This window comes from Phocoena phocoena, chromosome 2 (genome assembly GCF_963924675.1).
Source record: "Phocoena phocoena chromosome 2, mPhoPho1.1, whole genome shotgun sequence".
Classification (NCBI taxonomy): domain Eukaryota; kingdom Metazoa; phylum Chordata; class Mammalia; order Artiodactyla; family Phocoenidae; genus Phocoena; species Phocoena phocoena.
Genome location: NC_089220.1, coordinates 13555893 through 13575573, shown reverse-complemented (window position 1 = coordinate 13575573; position 19681 = coordinate 13555893). Strand labels below are relative to the sequence as shown.

General features: G+C 48.4%; 1 protein-coding gene across 2 annotated transcripts in view; it reads left to right on the top strand.

The window, feature by feature from the left end:
* The window catches only part of TDP1 (tyrosyl-DNA phosphodiesterase 1), a 78087-nt gene extending 59117 nt beyond the window's left edge, over positions 1–18970 (top strand). Inside the window, exons 13-15 of one of the 2 annotated variants that reach the window (XM_065871549.1) lie at positions 1236–1338; positions 11776–11884; positions 18645–18970. In XM_065871549.1, coding sequence (XP_065727621.1) covers positions 1236–1338; positions 11776–11884; positions 18645–18718 — 286 coding nt within the window. In that variant the 3' untranslated portion in view covers positions 18719–18970. The remainder of the gene's footprint in view (positions 1–1235; positions 1339–11775; positions 11885–18644) is intronic. The other variant, XM_065871550.1, reaches the window with a different exon arrangement.
* The last annotated feature ends 711 nt before the right edge of the window (positions 18971–19681 follow it).

Here is a 19681-nt window from a genome sequence, read left to right as displayed (position 1 = left end):
GTGGTCCTTTTAATGATAGCCATTGACAGGTGTGAGGTGATAGCTCATTGTGGTTTTGATTTGCATTTCCTTGACATAGTTTTTTTTCTTAAGCTACTTTTATATACAACAAAATGAGATCTCCTGTCTAGGGCTACAGCAGGGTCGTGAAGAAGAAAGGGGTTTTGGGGTGGGGGTCTTTCTAAGGAAGGATAATTATTTTAATAGCTGCTCTCGGGGAAAACGCAGGTGAGGGTGAAGCTATCTCTAATTAGCAGTTGGATAAATCTTTTTTTTTAACATCTTTATGGGAGTATAATTGCTTTACATTGCTGTGTTAGTTGCTACTGTATAACAACGTGAATCAGCTATACGTATACATATATCCCCATATCCCCTCCCTCTTGTGTCTCGCTCCCACCCCTCTAGGTGGTCACAAAGTACCAAGTTGATCTCCCTGTGCTATAGAGCTGCTTCCCACTAGCTATCTGTTTTACATTTGGTAGTGTATATATGTCCATGCCACTATCTCACTTCATCTCAGCTTTCCCTTCCCCCTCCCCGTGTCCTCAAGTCCATTCTCTATGTCTGCATCTTTATTCCTGTCCTGCCCGAGGTTCTTCAGAACCATATATATATATATATATATATATATTTTTTTTTTTTTAGATTCCATATATATGTGTTAGCATACAGTATTTGTTTTTCTCTTTCTGACTTACTTCACTCTGTATGACAGACTCTAGGTCCATCCACCTCATTACAAATAACTCAGTTTCGTTCCTTTTTATGGCTGAGTAATATTCCATTGTATATATGTGCCACATCTTCTTTATCCATTCACCTGTTGATGGACACTTAGGTTGCTTCCATGTCCTGGCTATTGTAGATAGAGCTGCAATGAACATTTTGGTACATGACTCTTTTTGAATTATGGCTTTCTCAGGGTATATGCCCAGTAGTGGGATTGCTGGGTTGTGTGGTAGTTCTATTTTTAGTTTTTTAAGGAACCTCCATACTGTTCTCCATAGTGGCTGTATCAATTTACATTCTCACCAAGCAGTTGGATAAATCTTGAGAATTATATAGCACAGCAGGATTTACATTCCATTTCCCAAAATGCAGGACTCTGCCAGAAGCTGAATGGACATGATTGCGGCTCTCGGGCGTTGACTGTCGCTCTCGCAGCTGTGGGAGTTTGACCCGCGCTAAAACGCCTCACTGAGTCAATCCTCTCCCTGTCCTTGTCCCCGCAGCGCCAATCTGTCCAAGGCCGCCTGGGGAGCGTTAGAGAAGAACGGCGCCCAGCTGATGATCCGCTCCTATGAGCTCGGCGTCCTTTTCCTCCCATCAGCATTTGTAAGTGCACACTTGATAGATGATTGGTCATGAGTGAAGCGAATGGGGGTTTGTGTTCTCTTCTTGAGTCTCGATGACCTGCCCGAGGTCAGGAGGTCGCAAGCTTGTGCACTGACCCGGAGCCTGTGCTCCTAGCCGCAGGCTCGAGCCGATGAATTTATTCACCGATCACTGTTCTGGGTGTGAGGGGATCGTTGCTCTCAAGGAGTGTTCCAGATTAGTGATCAAAGGCATTGCTTTGGGTAAAGTTAATAACAACCTTTAAATGAAGATTGTGAACCGGCATGTGAAAATTTACTATAAGGTAGTAAGTGACAAGTCACCAAAGGGATGAGTCAGCCAAGTGCGAGGCTTGTTCTAGGTGACTGGAGACCGCCTTCAGAAGCTGCTCGGCCTGGGGGCAACGAAGGATGCTGAGGATTCTCCGTCTGCGGAGAGGAGCCGGGGAAGGGCAGCCTCGTGGGAGGAGTGGCCTGAGCACAAGCCGGGAGGGAGGCAGGGAAGCTCACAGCATCTGCTAGAAACAGAGTCCCGGGGGTCGCAGAGGACGTGTTACCAGGCTCGCTGGGAAGCCCCCCAGAAGGGCACCGGAACAGCCAGCTTGCATCCTGGCGTTGGAACAGCGCTCAGTTTCTGCAGCTGAACACCCAGCAGAGTAGTTAGTTATTGTGTAGGGACTGGGTTTTACAAGCCGTGCGTTTCTCTCAACACTAGAATTCCTCTTGGCCCAGAGAGCTGTTCCCTCTTTAAGAGGCACACAGCGTCCCCAGTACCGCCTCTCACCCCCAGCCCCACTCTGGCACGCACTCATTGGTGGATGCAGTTGGAACTGCCCACACCATGTGATGTGTAATGCTTTTCTTTTTCTTCTCTCTTTTGCCACTTGCTCTAGTTGAGCTAAACACATACATGATGCAGCCCCACGGCAAACCACTTGGACTGGACCAGAAGACTTAGCCAGGGGAGAGCTGTGTGCTTGTCCCGAGACTTATATCCAGGCCCTGTGATGTGTGGGCATCGTCTCAAGGCGAGCTGAGATTGCCCTCCTGCCCAGCCTGACAGGCCTCTCCACTGTTCCTTTTCTCACGCATGCTCTGGGGAAGAGCTCCCCTCTCCCTTTCTTCTCCCCTCACCACTCTTTATCCATCCTTTTCTCCGTCTCAGAGGGTTTCACTACTGAACTGTCCCACAGGCCTCTCCTGAGAGCAGATTCTAGCACTTTCTGTTTCTTTCCCATAGAGTCAAACAGCAGATCCTGATGCTGCTTTCAGCTAAAGATCACCACCTCCACAGCCCCGTCGGTAGATGGTTTCCATAGACAAGGAGGTGACTTCCCTAAGGTTCCACCGCTGAGTGAATCTAGCTCTCAAGCCTCCGTCTCTAACTGATCCTCCTGTGATCTCTCAGCTGTATCACAGGGAGGTAGGAGATTCTCAGCACCGGGGTAATAATACACAGTCATGTGGTGTGATTACAGTGGCTGTAGCTTCGAACTCAAGCTAGAATTAGCTCCCAATAATCACCTAAGTAAAGGAATAAATTCCGCGTTGCTCTTGTTTGGCTTTTCATGTCAGCATTTGCAAAATTCTAGTCATTTCTAACTGTTCTGACCTTATCCCTCATCATAAAAATGATGCTAGGAAAGAAGTATACTGCACTTCCAGGACCACTCAACCCTTCTAAGCTACTAATTTTTACCTCTAATATTGTTTCTGTCTGTACGTTAGAGAAAGAGTGGGCATAATCATTTAGAATCCCCAAATCGACTCTAGACTAGGCTATTATTCCTATACTTTTGGAATAAGAGCGAGTCCCACTAGAGTGCATTCTAGGCAAAGTAGAGATTTAGTTATTTATAAAGACCATCAGGCAAGAATATTAAAAAATGGACTCCCCCACCCCCACCCTGTCCTGTGCCAGCAGGTTCAAGAGCGAGGCCCCCAGCAGGGGGACCCGTGTAGTTGACATACTGAGACAGTGGCTTCTCCAGCAGACGGTTCCATGGCATCTCAACATGCAGATCCCACGGGGAGCAGTGCTTTACAGCAGGCTTGCTCCACAGCATTAACGAGGACCCACACACTGCCGCTGTCTTGCTATCAGACTTTTTCCCATCTGGACGGATCGTCGTGTCCTTTAGCAAATCAGAAATGACTTGAGCAAAGCGCTGAGATGAGACGTGTGGACAGTACACAAGTATTTGACCTTGCCTCCAAAGGAGCTAAGGGTCAAGTGAGCAAGAAGGTCATAGAGGTGAAGCAGACGCCTTGTTTGAGAGACGTCCCAGGTGCGAGCTTGGGTGCTCAGACATGTGAGGAGGGCAGCTGGCCTGAGCGTGCAGAACCCAGAGGGCTCAAAGTGCGTGTCCGAGTTCTTTTAGGTGCATTTTATAGACACGAACTTGAGCTGACATAGGCCCATAGAAGGGGGAGAGTCATGGAATCAAAGGAAGGGAGGAACAGCCGAGATGTGGGGGGGACGGGCCGGCCGGCTCTGGGGCCCGGGCAGCAGGCAGGCTCTCTGGGCTGCCGCCCCTGCTGTGACTCCACCACATGGCTTCTCGGCCCTGTGACCAGGGGTTCTGCATTTATAGTCACTGCGCAAGCTTGGGTCTGCCCCGCACGCCTCTCTCCTTCCCAACCCCGTCCCCCAGTAGGGGCCTGTTTCCAGAAGAGGGGGTTTGTTGTGAGCTAGGAAGCCACTCAAGAGGTAGGAACTTAACTGCCAGAAGGTTTCACCTGTAAGTGGGTTGATGTGTGTTTTATCTGCAGAAAGCAGTTAAAGGGGATCTTGCAACATAGGGGACTTTGTCCTTAAGCCACTCTAACTCATCTGCTTCATTTACTGTTACGTGGAGCTTCTGGGAAAGTAGTAGACCTTTGTTTGCCCTCACAGAATTAACATTTATGGTTTTGACTTTGAGGGCAACCCAAGGTCTATGACAGGAGGTAATTAGTCATCTTGCTGAGGCTATAGGAGCACAGAATGAGACTTAGCTTGTGAAGGAGTGGCTGTCCGTCCTCAGAGTGCACGCCAGGCTCGTCACCGGACATCTGGCTGCCTGAGATGACCTCTTGTACAGCCAGCTCCATAAGCACCTCCTGCGTCCTCTTTGGCTCCTCCTGGGAACACAGGGAGGAACAGATGGACTCTTTGTTCTCAGGAAGCTCGTGGATAAGTTAAGGAAGCAGACCCAAGTTATCACAGTAGGTGATGAGAGCTATGGGGTGTCCAGAATATAAGGACTGAGAAGAGGGAGTGAACAGTCTGCCTGGGGGGCTTGGGGAAGGCTTCATTTAGATGACGTTTGACCTGGGTCTTGAAAAATGAATGTGGGTTCAACCCACCATCAGGGGAGATGAGGCTTCCGGCCAGAGGGAACAGTGCACGTTATATTTGAGAAATAGCAACCAGCTCCACGTGCCTGGAATGGGCCGGGGGGTGGCCTGGGCTGTGCGGTTGGAGTCCTGTTCTGAAGGAAGGTGGCAAGCAGGACGTGCTGGAGTGGACTTTGTCCCACACGAATAGTGGAAAGCCATCAGTTTTTTTTTTTTTTTTTTAATGTTGGGGGTAGGAGTTTATTAATTTATTTATTTTTGCTGTGTTGGGTCTTCGTTTCTGTGCGAGGGCTTTCTCTAATTGTGGCAAGCGGGGGCCACTCTTCATCGCGGTGCGTGGGCCTCTCACTGTCGCGGCCCCTCTTATTGCGGAGCACAGGCTCCAGACGCGCAGGCTCAGTAGTTGTGGCTCACGGGCCCAGTTGCTCCGCGGCATGTGGGATCCTCCCAGACCAGGGCTCGAACCTGTGTCCCCTGCATTAGCAGGCGGATTCTCAAGCACTGCGCAACCAGGGAAGCCCAAGCCATCAGTTTTTTAAGCAGGGTTAGTGGTCTCATCAGGCCAATTTTCAGAGAATTTGAATCTGTAAAACTTATCTCCCCTTAGGATTATAGTGTAATTTATATTATGCGAGGTACTTGAGGAGAAGGGCCTTACAGATGCCGTCAATATCATATCTTAATCACCTACACCCCACTGTTATAAAATTCTGATTCTGAATGAATCGCCCTTTGCCTTCACCCACTGTCCCAACTCAGGGTGTAGGAAGTCATCCCCCACTCCTTGTTCTCCCCCCACATGTTTAATCACCTAGGCTTGTCATCCCCAATTCCTAATGCACCCTGTTAAATCTGTCACTTCTGGCCATCCCTGCTGCCACTGCGGCCAGACCTGCCTCCCGGCCCACTTCCTAGGCCACCTCCAAGCTGCTCAGCCCACTGCTGCCAGAACATCTACAGACCATGAATCTGGTCATGTCTCCCACCTGCTTCAAATCCTATGACTCCTTAGCATGGCCTGCTTTTCCCTTTGCGGCCTGACTCCTGACTACTCGGGTCTGACCTCTTGCCTCTCGATCCTGGCCTTTCATGTTCCAGCCACACAGAGCGACTGCCTCTCATTCTGGACCAGGCCTCTTAGCCTTCTCTGGAGAAACAGAACCAATAGGATATATAGATCCACATAGAAAGAGACTTACTGTGAGGAATCGGCCCACACGATTTTGGAGTGCAAGGAGTCCCAAGCTCTGCCGTCTGTGAGCTGGAGACCAGGAGGGCTGGTGGTGTGGGCCAGCCCGAGTCTGAAGGCCTGAGGACCAGGACCCCATGCTTTCCGTCCCAGTCTGAGTTTAGGAGAAGACAGATGTCCCAGCCAAGCAGCCCTTCCTCGGCCTTTTTGTTCCATTCAGTCCCCCTACTGGCTGGATGGTGCATCATTGGCGGGGATCATCTTTACTCAGTCCACTGATTCAAATATTAACCCCATGCAGAAACACCCTCAGCGATGCCCAGAGTGATGTTTACCGGTTACCTGGGTATCCCATGGCCCAGTCACGGTGACATGTAGAATGAGCCACCATACCACCCTTCTCAGCAGCCTTAATCCGTAGCAGGAACGACCCCCTGAGGCCCCTAACCCCACCGGCCTCTCACATCTCTGCTCCAGGGGTCCCTCCTTTGTGCCCCACAGCCCTCAAGAACCGGGGCTTTTCCTGTGTCCCCTGTGTTGTCATCGATGACTCGTGTGTCTCCTTGACTGGGCTGGGAGCTGCTCTCACGGAGGGCCGGCACACGGCAGGCTCTTAGTGAAGTCTGTCGGTGTTGCTCCCTTGAGGTTCCCGGAGTACCCTCTCCCCTTTCTGTGAGGAGAACACGTGTGCAAAACAGTGGCTGCAGAGGCCACGTGGATTTAGTCCGAGGGGCGTCGGGTGCAGTAGGTGCTTAAGTGTGCTCACGGCTCGTCATGAGCAACTTGCAGCGTGGGATAGCTCACCTGTAGCTGTTCTGTGCAAGCTAAAACGTACACACAGGCTCGCGTTCGCTCTCACTCACAGAAGTCTATTGCCTTAACTACAAATGCCAATCCCTATATATTCATTTAACGTCTTAAAAATTTCGGTATTGGCCATAATCTTAAAAGAGTTACTGACAGTAAGGCAGTTTGTTGTGAAATGAAGCCCAGTGTGATTCCTTTCTTTTCTCCCTTCAGTACTATCAAGATAACGTCTTTTTATACCTTTAGTTACACATTTGCCAAAGAGTTACTTAGCACCCAGTTTTGTAGTCGTTCTTCTGACTGGACAGCATCCAAAATCCAGTTTCTTGAGGTCAGCCCACCTTTGTGGCCCTTAGGCAGAACTGCATGTCCGAAACGCCCACGTTTCTGAGTTAGCAGCAGCCAGGATTGCTGCTTCTGTCCTTCACCAGTGGGCCATCCTGATCTCTGTGCTCCTGAACGCTGGCTTGAGGCCAGCGTTGCAAACGGTCAGGTTTTGTGCCCAGAACGGCACAGTCTCAAACGCTGCAGAGGTGGTCGGCCGGAAGAAACCCGGCAGCTCCCCTTTCCCGCAGCCGTCATACAGGCCTGTCACTCAGGAACCAATGGCTGTGTGAAGGGACACGCTGTGTGGCCTACAAACTGCAGTGGGCGGAGAGCCAGCACTTTCCATTCATAATTAAGATGCCATTTGAAACTTTGGGGATTGATCTGGAAGCTGATAAGTCCCTGGTAACCGAGTATTGATTTTTTCCCATTTTTTCTGCTGCTTTTAAACGAATGAATCAATAAACACATCATTACGAAATTAACCTGACTTGCCATAGAGCATGGAGTCAGTAGCTTTCCCTGTGATTAGGAACACTTGCAAGGGCTTTGGGGCTTAATGTCAAGGTACATTTGACTGTGTACCCAGCACTTGGCTGTTGTTGCTACATAGTAGGTGCTTAATAAATGTTTAATTGAAGACTTGATTCTTTTGATGTCTAACATCAACTTATCAGTTTTATTATGCTTTTTGAGTTGTCCCTTTAATTTAAGTGTATTTAACTTTTAGATTAGACTAATGCATTTAGGTTCAGAAAAATCTCAATATAGGAAAGATCATCTAATGATTTCAAAGACCAGCAGCTGTATTCCAAACCCTCAGGCATCTGTCTTTCAGGGAGATAGAAATTTTCTCTCTTTGAACTCGGTGCATTTTGGTGTTTACTGAGTACGTACTTTGTCAGGCGCCGACTAGGCTGCCCAGCACTGTGTGTCTAGAACGCCTCCTACCTCTGGGAATAATGCACAGACCATCTCAGAATCATGGATCGATGTCCTGAACTCCTTCCTCCAGAGGAAGGTACCCTGAGCATCCCTGCCGTTGTCCCAGGGCTGAGAGCCAGCTCAGGCCCTGCTCAGCCCCAGGTTCATTTGCTCCCCAGATGGCGGGCTCTCTTTCCTACAATCGGAGTCAAAAATGCTGCCACTAAATCCCCAAGAACTTTCAGTCTTCAAGTCTTTACTTTCTCTTTTCTCCATTCTGGTTAAACTATTTTATTGTCCCTCTGTTGCCAAAGATGGCTCTGGCTGGAAGAACTAATACAATTGACAAGAGCTGCCACATTAACTCCCCCTCGTGCTCCCCGCACCACCTCTGACAGCCTGCCCTGGGCCCAGCGCATGGGTTCAGGGCTCTCAGCGTTTCCCAGGAGGCCACAGCTGGGCAACATTGTTTCAGGTGGTGTTTCTTTGTAACCTCTCATGTTCTCTGACTCAGCGAATAGAGCCACGTCCTGGCATTCCACTGCTGCCACTCGCCCATCCATACCCAGTCATCCCGTTCGATCCCATCTGCCCAGGCACGAATTCTTTTTTTTTTTTTTTTGGCCACTCCATGCAGCATACAAGATCTTAGTTCCCTGAGCAGAGATTGAACCCATGCCCCCTGCAGTGGAAGTGTGGAGTCTTAACCACTGGACCACCAGGGAAGTCCCCCACTTTCTTTTTTTTTGGCTCTGATTTTTACTGCGTTTTCCCTCAGCCTCTTTCAGATCCATTTCTGTCTTTCTGTTTCTCATCCAAATTTACCTCACTTTTATCTCAGCTTTTGTTGTGATGATACTTGGATCCCCATTACCATCTCTAATCCATCTCACATTCCTGTTGTAATAGCTCTTGGTCTTCGGGCTCTAGCAATTCCCAGTCCAATGCATTCTCCCGTCTGTGCCATTCCACCTTTACACTGGAACTTCTCTGTTCAAAACCCTGCACCTCGGGACTTCCCTGGCGGCACAGTGGTTAAGAACCCACCTGCCAGGGTAGGGGACATGGGTTCAAGCCCTGGTCCGGGAAGATCCCACATGCCGCCGAGCAGCTAGGCCCACGTGCCACAACTACTGAGCCCGCACACCTAGAGCCCGTGCTCCACAACAGGAGAGGCCACCGCAGTGAGAAGCCCGTGCACTGCAACAAAGAGCAGCCCCTGCTCGCCACAACAAGAGAAAGCCCGCGCGCAGCAAGGAAGACCCAACACAGCCAAAAATAAATAAATAAAAAATTAAAAAAACCCCAAAACCCTGCAACTCCTCACCATATATCACAGTAAAGGCCACACTCTAAATGGGGTCCTGTGACACCCTGGGTTGTAAGTGAAGGATAACCAGCTCAAACTTGCTTCAGGCAGGGCTAAATCCAGGGGCGTGGGACATGTCATCAATGTTCAGTTCTTCTAACACCCAGTTCTGTTTGAAGGACGTGAGGCGCCCCCAGCAGCTGAGGGCTCGCGCCTTGCCAGGTGAGCTCCCCAGAGAAAGGTGAACTCTTCCCCAGCACCTCTGACTCAGGCCGCTTCCCATCCCGAGTCACTGTGGCCAGGAGTTGGGCCCAGATAAACAGGTAGAAGCCTCAGATGTCCAAAGCCGCTTCCTTCAAAACCCTCTGCAGCCTGTCTCTGCGTTTCTTCTCCAGTGTCCCAGGCTCTCCTCCTGGGCATTGCTTCACTCGCTGTCCCCCTGAAATGCCAGCTCTGTGCTTTTCCAGCTCCGCCTTTGGTCATGCCGGTCTCCCTCTGATGCTCTTCTCTGCCAGCTCTCTATCAAAATTACATCAATTTTTCAAGGCCCAGCAAAAATATTTTCTACAGACCCTTTTCTTAACCTGCCACTGGCAAGAGGTCATTTCTTCCCTTTCTGCCTAGAGTTTGTGCCCGGCGTCTGTCACGTGTTGCCTTTCACGGAGTTACTAGCCACCATCTTGGTTGGTGCTGTCACCCCTACCTTCCTGTAGGTCTTCACTGGCACAAAGCACTTTTGTGCATCTTGTTGAATTTGCTTCTATGCAGTCGCCTATAAAGTAAGCAGGGAAGGTACTTTAATCCCATTTTTGCAGCTCAAAATTGCTTGACCAACTATGCACCAAGACTTGTTCTAGGTGTTGAAGTAAGAAACGTTAATATGGTAACATCCAGAAAGTTATTATTCCAATTTTACAAATGAGGAAACTGAGGCCTAGTGAATAAGTGGCCAAGTGTCCCACCGACCATCTTTTTTAGTTCCTAGCACATGCAAGCTCTTTGCCACCTCTGGGCCATTGCAGATGCTGTTCCCTCCTCCTGGAACTTTTTTTTTTTTTTTTTTAATTTGGCTGCACCAGGTCTTCATTGCAGCATGCGGGATCTTCGTTGCAGCATGTGGACTTCTTAGTTGCGGCATGCAAGTTCTTAGTTGCGGCATGCGGGATCTAGTTCCCAGACCAGGGATCAAACCCAGGCCCCCTGCATCGGGAGTGCGGAGTCTTACCCACTGGACCACCGGGGAAGTCCCTGGAACGTTATTATTTCCACTCTCAACTGACCAAACACTATTCACTTTTCAGAGTTTAATTAAAATGTCACTTTTTTAGGGAGGCTTCCGCTGAGCACCCCCTCGCCCCCATATCTAAAACAGGCCTACTATTCTCTCTTCTAGGACTCCTCTGTTTTTCTCATAGCGCTTATCAAAAATTATAGTTGTTTATTTTACTTCTATAAATGCATTTGTTTAATGTCTCCCTACTAGACTGTACATGCCATGAGAACAGGGATCGTGATAATTGTTCTGACTGCTGTGCACTCAGTGCCCGGCACCCATGCCTGACACAAAAGAGGGACTCAAGAAATAATGTGTGGGATGAATGAATGCAAATGTGAGCCATTCACACAGCCCGTAAATACCAGCACAGAGACTCAACTCAGGTTGCCCAATACCCAGGTCCACACAGCCCTGACACTTACCTCATCTTCCGAAGAACTGTAGTTGTAGCTCTTTATGTGGGTTCATGGACGTTAGCACTGTTTGATATGTGGGTGTTTAGGATGAGAAGGGTGGATCTGTGCGTGGATGGGTGGCCAGAGGAATGAGGCAAAAACAGAATGCCAGGATCATCCGGGAAGGGGGCCAGGAGATGATCGATGCGTGGAGGCCTGGGGAGGGCAAAGCCGACGTAGTAGGCACCCCCACTACCGGGCAGGCCCTGTGTGAGGAGGCAGTGCAGTGTGTACATCGGCCTGGGTGTGGCACCTATAGTTGCACCCTGATTCAGATCCAGAGTTAATAGTAGCCTATTCTCGAGTTCTTGGGATAAACCTTCCATTTTGACGGGTCTTGAAGAGTTCTCACTTTTATATTCCTATCCCGTCGTATTGGACACTTTCATGATACATGAAAGCAACTTTCATTCTTCACCAGAGTGAACAGCCCATTACTACAGATAGCAATATCGAAAGTATTCAGAGGTACTTTTACACAGTGTCTTCTACACACTCCTTGCTGCTGTACACAGAGATTAGTAGAAATGGGCTGTAACATCCAAAATTGTTTTTCTCATGTCTTTGTATCCTTTATTACACTTTTGCAAACTTTGCTATAATTTATTTTCTGACATTTGGACCTCTCTTATTTTTAGGAAAGAATATTTGGGGGAGTGTTGTAAATATATTTGACCCACTGAATATCAAAAATAGCGCTGAAATAACAAAAATAGCTCTGAATTTTGTTGTGAGTATCATAAAAATATAATTGCTTCTTGCTATCTTTTTCCAGAAAATGAGATGCAATTATAGATTCTCTGTGTCTGCAGGGCCTGGACAGTTTCAGAGTGAAACAGAAATTCTTCTCAGGGAGCCAGGAGCCGACAGCCTCCTTTCCTGTGCCATATGACCTGCCTCCAGAACTGTATGGAAGTAAAGGTGAGACACTGGTGAAAGAAAACCTTGGGTGTGTGTACCAGAGCAGAAACAAACAGAGCCCAGGGAAAGCCATTGGGTTGGGCTCTCCCTGGGAGCCTGGCTCGTGGGTGGCCATGGAAGCGCAGGTTTTTGCAGAGTCTCCCTTGCTGCCCTGTGTGTGGCCACCGGAGCCGCAGTTCTCAAACTGGTTGGTCTCAGAACCCCTCTACGTTTTATTACTGAGGACCACAAAGGGCTTTTGTTTACGTGGGCTTTTATAGCTATTGGTATGTATCATATCAGCAATTAAAACCAATAAATTTTTAAATATTTATTAACTTATTTAAAGATACTAATAAACCCATTTGTATATTTAAAAATATATAAAATGACTATTCCCCAAAACAATTTAGTTTGGAAGATGGCATTGTTTACCTTTTCTGCAGACCCCTTTATTATCTGGGTTAACAGTCGGATTCTCACAGCTGCTCTGTTGTGTTATCACACAGGTCGTGTAGCGTCTGTACACTCATGTGAAAGTGACAAATAATGGCTTAATGTTATGTTGACAGTAATTTTGACTTTACAGGTATTTCTCCCTCCCCAACCCCCTTAAAAAGTCGGTCCCCAGGCCACACACTCTGAGAACTGCTGTGCTAGGTGAGGACTTCAAGGGCAGTGACCAGGTATTTTTCACAGGAGAAAGCCAGTGGAGTATTGGTCCAGGTTCCCAGCGCTTATGGGAGGAAGGCTGGCTGGGATGCGGGCATCACCTCATCCCAGCTCTAACCCAGCCCCGCCGGCCGCAGGGCTGCTCTGCTCAGCCCCAGAAAATGTCTTTGGGGTGAGTTCACACTTCACCAAGCTCACCCCGGAGGAGATGTGTAATCAGGACAAGCTTATTAATTTAAAATGGCAGATTCTTTTATCACTGTGGCTGGCGTATTTTCCCCTGGACGGTAGAGGCCTACACAGGTAGCCAGATTGTAATCTGTGGTTTTTGAGTGAAGGCTGAATGTGAACAGGGAAAATTTGGTTTTTGATTGGTAAATTTTGATGATGCCACCCCATTAATATTCCAAACTCTCGGATTCCCTAACGGAGTCAGCCTTGCCCCAGTGGGTCCCTTCCTTCCCTGAGCGATGCTGGTTGGGTCCTAGCTACCTCCCCACCCTCACTCGCCCTTTTGGCTTTCGTGGTGAACCAAACCTGCCCTGCTGATGGACCCACTTCTCCGATTGTATTGGCACACCTGGCAGAGTTCATCCTGCCTCGCCCAGGTGACTTCATCTCTCTCTGATCAGTCGTGTGGATGCTGTTTTGGAAAGTATTCTTGTTCCCTTCCTTCCAAGCCGTGTGCAGTTTTCTGAGTCCTCTAAATGTGTCAAGTCCAAGTTCACACACGTTCACTTTTCACTAGCAAGAGGTTTTACCAGAATTTCAAGAAATCTGTGACCACTCCTCCCCACCCTCCAACCCACAGATGCTTTAGATCCAGGCCGTGTTTATGTGCCAGCCTGACAACTTATTAAGTGACCTTGGGCAGTGGTTTGTATTCTCTATGCCTTAGTGTCTCTGTTTGCAAAATGAGAACATGAGAGTGCATAGCTCACTGTTGAAGAGTGACCGAGATATGGTCTAGAAAGCATCTAACTCAGCGTCCAGCTCAGTTAGCAGCTGATTTCTGTTAGCCATTGTTTCTGTTATTTAAAATGTCCAGTTCAGTTATAACAGTGGATTGATGGCTATCCCTCCCCCTCCTCCTGATGAGCTGACATTCAGAAGAGCCTGAGGCTTGTGTAGGACAGTCCCTAACCCAGGACATGACCCAGTGAGTGACCTTCCCCCCTTCTGGCTTTGCGCTGTACCTCTGCCTTCTCTCCCTTTCTCTGCTCTTCATGTCCCTCACCCCTACCCCCATTCAGTGCTCCTGAATAAACAGGTGGAGGTGGGAAGGACTAACTGTGACAGTCTCATTTAGGCTTAGCCTCCTGCAGTCTGGCCTCAGGCATTGTACCTCCCACCCACAGCCAGGAACCTTGGCTGGAATTTCACCCCCTCCTTTTAATCCTAATCTCCAAAGGACTGTAAAAGCAAGAATGGAAGAGGTAGAGGAGCCTTAAAAATATCCTGAGGTTCCCTCAGTTCCACTAGAAAAAGCATTCCCAAGAACTTAAAAGTTTACAACTAGGTAGTGTCTTAGACAATGTAATAAAAATGGTAATCCTTTTATTTGACCAGCACGCAGAAGTTTTCCATTGTTTAAGTGAGTTTTCTATTTTTTACGCATTTCCTTTGAAAGACATATGCGAGAGAGGCTGGAACATTTTAGTTTTTTTTATCAGTACTATTTTACCTTCCACACTGCTTTACTAGCATGTAGAATAATGCCAGGGATTCAGATATCACCATTTCCTGTAAAGCCAACATTCGGGGGAGTCATGTGCACCTTAAAAAAGGCATCTTGGGCTTCCCTGGTGGTGCAGTGGTTAAGAATCCGCCTGCCAATGAAGGGGACACAGGTTCAATCCCTGGTCCGGGAAGATCCCACATGCCGCGGAGCAACTAAGCCCGTGCGCCACAACTACTGAGCCTGTGCTCTAGAGCCCGCAGCCCATAACTACTGAAGCCTGGATGCCTAGAGCCCGTGCTCTGCAACAAGAGAAGCCACTGCAGTGAGAAGCCTGTGCTCCGCAACAAAAAGTAGCCCCCACTCACTACAACTAGAGAAAGCCCGGGCACAGCAACGAAGACCCAACACAGCCAAAAATAAATAAATGTTAAAAAAAAAAAAAAAGGGGGGGGGGCATCTTACCAGTGCTTGGAAAAGTTGAGTGGTTTAGAACATTTCAAAAGCACTGTATTTGGGACTTTCCTGTTGGTGCAGTGGTTAAGAATCCGCCTGCCAGTGCAGAGGACACGGGTTCAAGCCCTGGTCCAGGAAGATCCCATATGCTGCTGGAGCAGCTAAGCCCGTGCGCCACAACTACTGGCCTGCGCTCCAGAGCCTGTGAGCCACAACTCCTGAAGCCAGGGCGCCTAGAGCCCATGCTCTGCAACAAGAGAAGCCACCACAATGAGAAGCCCGTGCACCGCAAGGAAGAGTAGCCCCCGCTCAGCGCAACTAGAGAAAGCCCGCACACAGCAACGAAGACCCAACGCAGCCGAAAATAAATAAATTTTGTTTAAAAAGCCCTGCATTTGAATAAGTGATTTTCAAGCCACTTCAACATATATAAGATCTTTTTCAGTATTTTTTAAGTCAGGAGACTATAAGAAAAGCTTAGCAGAGAAATATACTAATGTGAACAAATCACAGTTGGATACAAGAGACCACCAGACATCCTGACACCAAGAAATTGATCAAATTAAACAAAAACAAAGACTCAGCTACAGGGGTACCTGCTTCGTGCTTGCTGCTTATTCTCTCTCCCCACAGGTGTATCATTGAGAACCTGCTGTGCACAGATACCAGCTAGGTGGTTGGAATAGATCAGTGAACAAGACAGACACAAATCCTTGCCCTCCTTGAGTTTATATTACTCCTCCCATGAAAAGTTACACGTACTCAAACCCATTTTACAACAGGAACTGTGTTTTTAAAAGAAAACTTTTACAAAGCAAAATCACTAACATTGTAAATCACACACTGTAGCATGCAGTCCCTGACCACAGGGACACACAGAGCGAACCATGCCCCCCAGGTTGTCCTTCGTCCTCCCCCACCCTGGCCCTAACACAGGCCTCACCCGGACTCTCACCCGGACTGTGCTGCTCTTTATTTCCCTGGTTCTGCACTCCTCCCCCTGGATGCCATCTTCCACGCTGCTGCCAGGCTCCTCTGATCGTTCCCTCTCCTGTTTTAAATCCTTTCATCGTATTCCAGAAAAAAAGAAAAAAAGACGTTTTTCATCCCCTTTAGCCTCAGATCCCAAACAGATTCTGTGAAAATCACTTTTAGAACTTGACAAAGGTGCACATTGCCAGGCCCCAGCCCAGACCTACTGAAACGAGCTCTCCAGGGGTGGGTCCCAGAAAAACGTGCCAGCAATTCCCACATCAGCCCAGTCAGGGAGCTGCTGCACAGACACAGTGGGGTTCAGCGTCCCAGCAGCAGGGCGTGCCTGCTTGTCTGCTGCCCCCTGGACCGTAAACTTGAGAGGCCTTCATGTTTGGCTAGCGGAGTACCAGGCATCTAACCAGCACTACCAAGTATTTCACATACACATGTGACTGTATCATGTGAGGCAAGTTGTTCTGTCACGGGACAGTTTAGGAGGATTCCCTAAAACAGGCCGTCATCTGAGCCAGTGAGTGGTAATGGCTGATTTCCAGTAGTAATGGGTAAAAAGACACAACAGAATCATAACCCCCCTCATTTCGCCTTCCTCTTGGCCTTTTTTGTGGCCTTCCCCCACGGTAGTGGAAGGCCTTGCAGCTGGCATGGAGAGGCGCTGCCCGGGAGGTGCAGACATTTGCTCATTTATAAAGCAGAGCCTCAGGGGGATTTGCCAGGAGCGTGATTTCCAGGTCCTAGCTTGGTCATCGTTGGCTAAATTTAAGGGAAAGGAATAGTCATCCCTTGGTATCTGCCAGGAATTGGTCAAGGACCCACCTTGGATCCCAGAATCCACAGATGCTCAAGCCCCATAGTGAGCCACCCGTATCTGCAGTTCCACATCCCCAGATTCAACCAACCACTGATCGTGTAGTGTGTATTTATTGAAAAAAATCGCATATAAGTGGACTCTCACTGTTCAAACCCAAGTTGTTGAAGGGTCCACTGTAAATGCAGTGGTGGTTTTTAAGTTACAGCCTCATTGGCAAATGTCTGTATCACAGATCTGCACTGGTGAAGACTCTCTCTGATGGCTATTCATATAGCAAGGATTGGGGGGTCTTCTGCCTGGGGGATGAAGCAGAGCAGACATTGCTCAACAGAGCAGTTTGCAGGGAAAGAGGTAAATAAGGGGAAGTCCAGCCACAGAAGATGGTGTTTCCAATGGAAGAGAGTGGGTGCTTTCTTAAGGCCAGTGAGTAGCTGCAGAGTCAAGTTGCCAGCTCTGCTAGTCCCTTACCTCTTAAGAAACTTAATTACCAGAAAGTGTGGTTTCATGCTTTCAAACCATCTGGAGGCCAAAGGGGAGAGAACAGGGTTCTGATAACTTGTTGCCATCTTTGGCATTCTTTTCCTGCACTTCCTGCTGGGAGCTGCCATTTGCATACTTGCCCTGTGATTATTCAAAACAAACAGCGAGGCTGGGTGGAAGGAGCAACAGATACCATTGTTTGCTGGGTCGGCCTCCAAGGTGCCATCTGCCTCTGTTCAAGAAAAGGAGAAAGCCTCCCCCAGGGGCTGCGGGCGGTGCCGGCGAGCAGCTGCTGCAGTGAGGTGGTCCATCTCAGCTGACCTGCCAAGTGGCCAGTTTACTATAAGCATGCAGCCCTTCCATCTCTCTGCATTTCTCAGAACAATAGTATGGGGGGTTATTTTTAATCCTTGCAGTGTATTTATACCCTACCCATATATTTTTTAATTAAATAATTTATTTTTGGCTGCATTGGGTCTCCGTTGCTGCACATGGGCTTTCTCTAGTTGTTGAGAGCAGGGGCTACTCTCCGTTGTGGTGCGTGGGCATCTCATTGCGGTGGCTTCTCAGAGCAGGGGCTCTAGGTGCTCGGGCTTCAGTAGTTGTGGTGCCCAGGCTCAGTAGTTGTGGCGCACGGGCTTAGTTGCTCCGCAGCATGTGGGAGCTTCCCGGACCAGGGCTTGAACCCGTGTCCCCTGCATTGACAGGTGGATTGTTAACCACTGCGCCACCAGGGAAGTCCCAACACCCTACCCATATTATTATGGTTCTTTTTGAAATGGTTTGACTCTGGCAGTAGCCATGTGTGGTAAAAGAGATTTCCAATTTTTTCAATTTGTGAAACATCAGTTAAAAGGAAGAAAAGTTCACGCATATTGAGCACCTACAACATGCCAGGAACTTTCACAGATGTTCTCTCATTCATGCTTCACAATAATCCTGGGAGGTTGCTAATGTCATTACTTCCCATTTCAGAGATGGGGAACCTGAGGCCAAAATCCACATGCCTTCCTCAGGCTGCAGAGAAGGATGAAGGCAGGATTTGAGCCTAGGTCACCTTTCCGTTGTACCATTCCAAGGCTTGCTGCTTTTCTCAACGTGGGTCTACGGTCATTATACAGAGACCTTTCTGCCTTATCAATCACTAGCCTTAAGTTACAGAACAAAACCATTTCAGGGATGTGACGCTGGGCCTCTTGGTTCTGTGCGACCGTGACCAGCTGCTGAGAGCAGAAGAATGGCCTTTGACTGTACCCATTGTCACTGTTGGTTTCTCCAGGCTCTTAAAAGAAGAAAATGAGCTGCCCTCATTTGTCACATTCTCTCTGTGTGCAACACTGCGTCTTGTGCACTACACGGGTTTCTTTCATTTAATCCTCCAGACAGCTCCATGACTTAGATACACATAAGGAAACTGAGGCTCAGAGAGGTGAAGTGACTTGTCAACGTAAGTGGCAAGCCAGCATTCACCCCGGGCTTCAGCCTGCTCCCACGTTCACTCACCCGTGTCTTAACATGAACCTTTACTACAAGCTCTTACCTATAAGGGCTCTCGTCGGGGCTTGATTCAGAAAAGGCTCTTCATGATTTGTAGACTCCGGCCCATGAGTAGTTTTATCCTGTCAGGTGGGTGAATTTTCTGTAATCATATTTGAATCATTATTATACTTATGTAATTTTTTTTCTTCCAGATCGGCCCTGGATTTGGAACATTCCTTATGTCAAAGCACCAGATACACACGGGAACATGTGGGTTCCCTCCTGAGAGCAGTAAAGTACTGTGAAGTTGACGTGTAAGGCATTGAACCCCAAACATTGGATGTTCTTGTTTGCACTGGGTGTTCACTTTTCTTAATGTTTTATCTGCCCCCCCTACAAAACTCTTTGCAAAAGTCGAGATTTCAAACACAGATGTCGGTTATCCTTTTAATGACCATTGTTAACATTCTCACTTAAAAAAATTATATATTTTCTTAATTCCCTTTTCTATGCTTTGGAATGAAAGCTATTAAACTTCACCACGTTAAAAGAATATATAGGTGTAAAGTGATCTTCCTACTGGACTTTTCACGGCGGTGTCGGCACTTGTGAATTGAAGGTTGACTTGTGTCAGTTGTGCTCTGTCAGGAGAGGTGCTCTGGATTCAGCTGGAACTTCTCAGAGCAGGAACGTGACCTCTCACCCAGCCCTCTCTCAGCTTTCTTAGTGTGTCTCGGGGTTGCTGGAGGGAGTCTGGGGTGTGTCGGCTGGTGCGGCTACCCCGACGCCATGGGCCGTGTTGACCATCGTCACCCTGCAGCTTTAGACGACGTTTCATGCCCCCCGCCCCCGGCCGTGCTGGCTGCCTTCCCACTCAAGGACCACCTGCCCTCCCCTCACCCATTCCCCACAGTGCACGGTGTCTCCTCCATCCCCAGAAATGTCCACAAAAGACAGCTTGCAGGATCATAAAAAAGCACACAAGTATTTCACTCACAAGAGCCCCTGAAAGGTGAACTGATTGGGTGCCTTTAATTCACAAGTGAGGGAACTGAGGCCCAGAAAGGTTCAGGACGTCCCCCAGGCCCCAGATGCCTGGGTCAGAGCGACGAGCATCTTCCTGCTTTGTGTCTGCGTGCCCTTCACACACAGGATCGCACTCTCCTCAGATGACTTAGAGCCTTCTTGTTTTTTCTTCTGTGTGAGGCTCATTTCCAGGTTGTCATCAGCTCCTTCATCGTAGAATTTA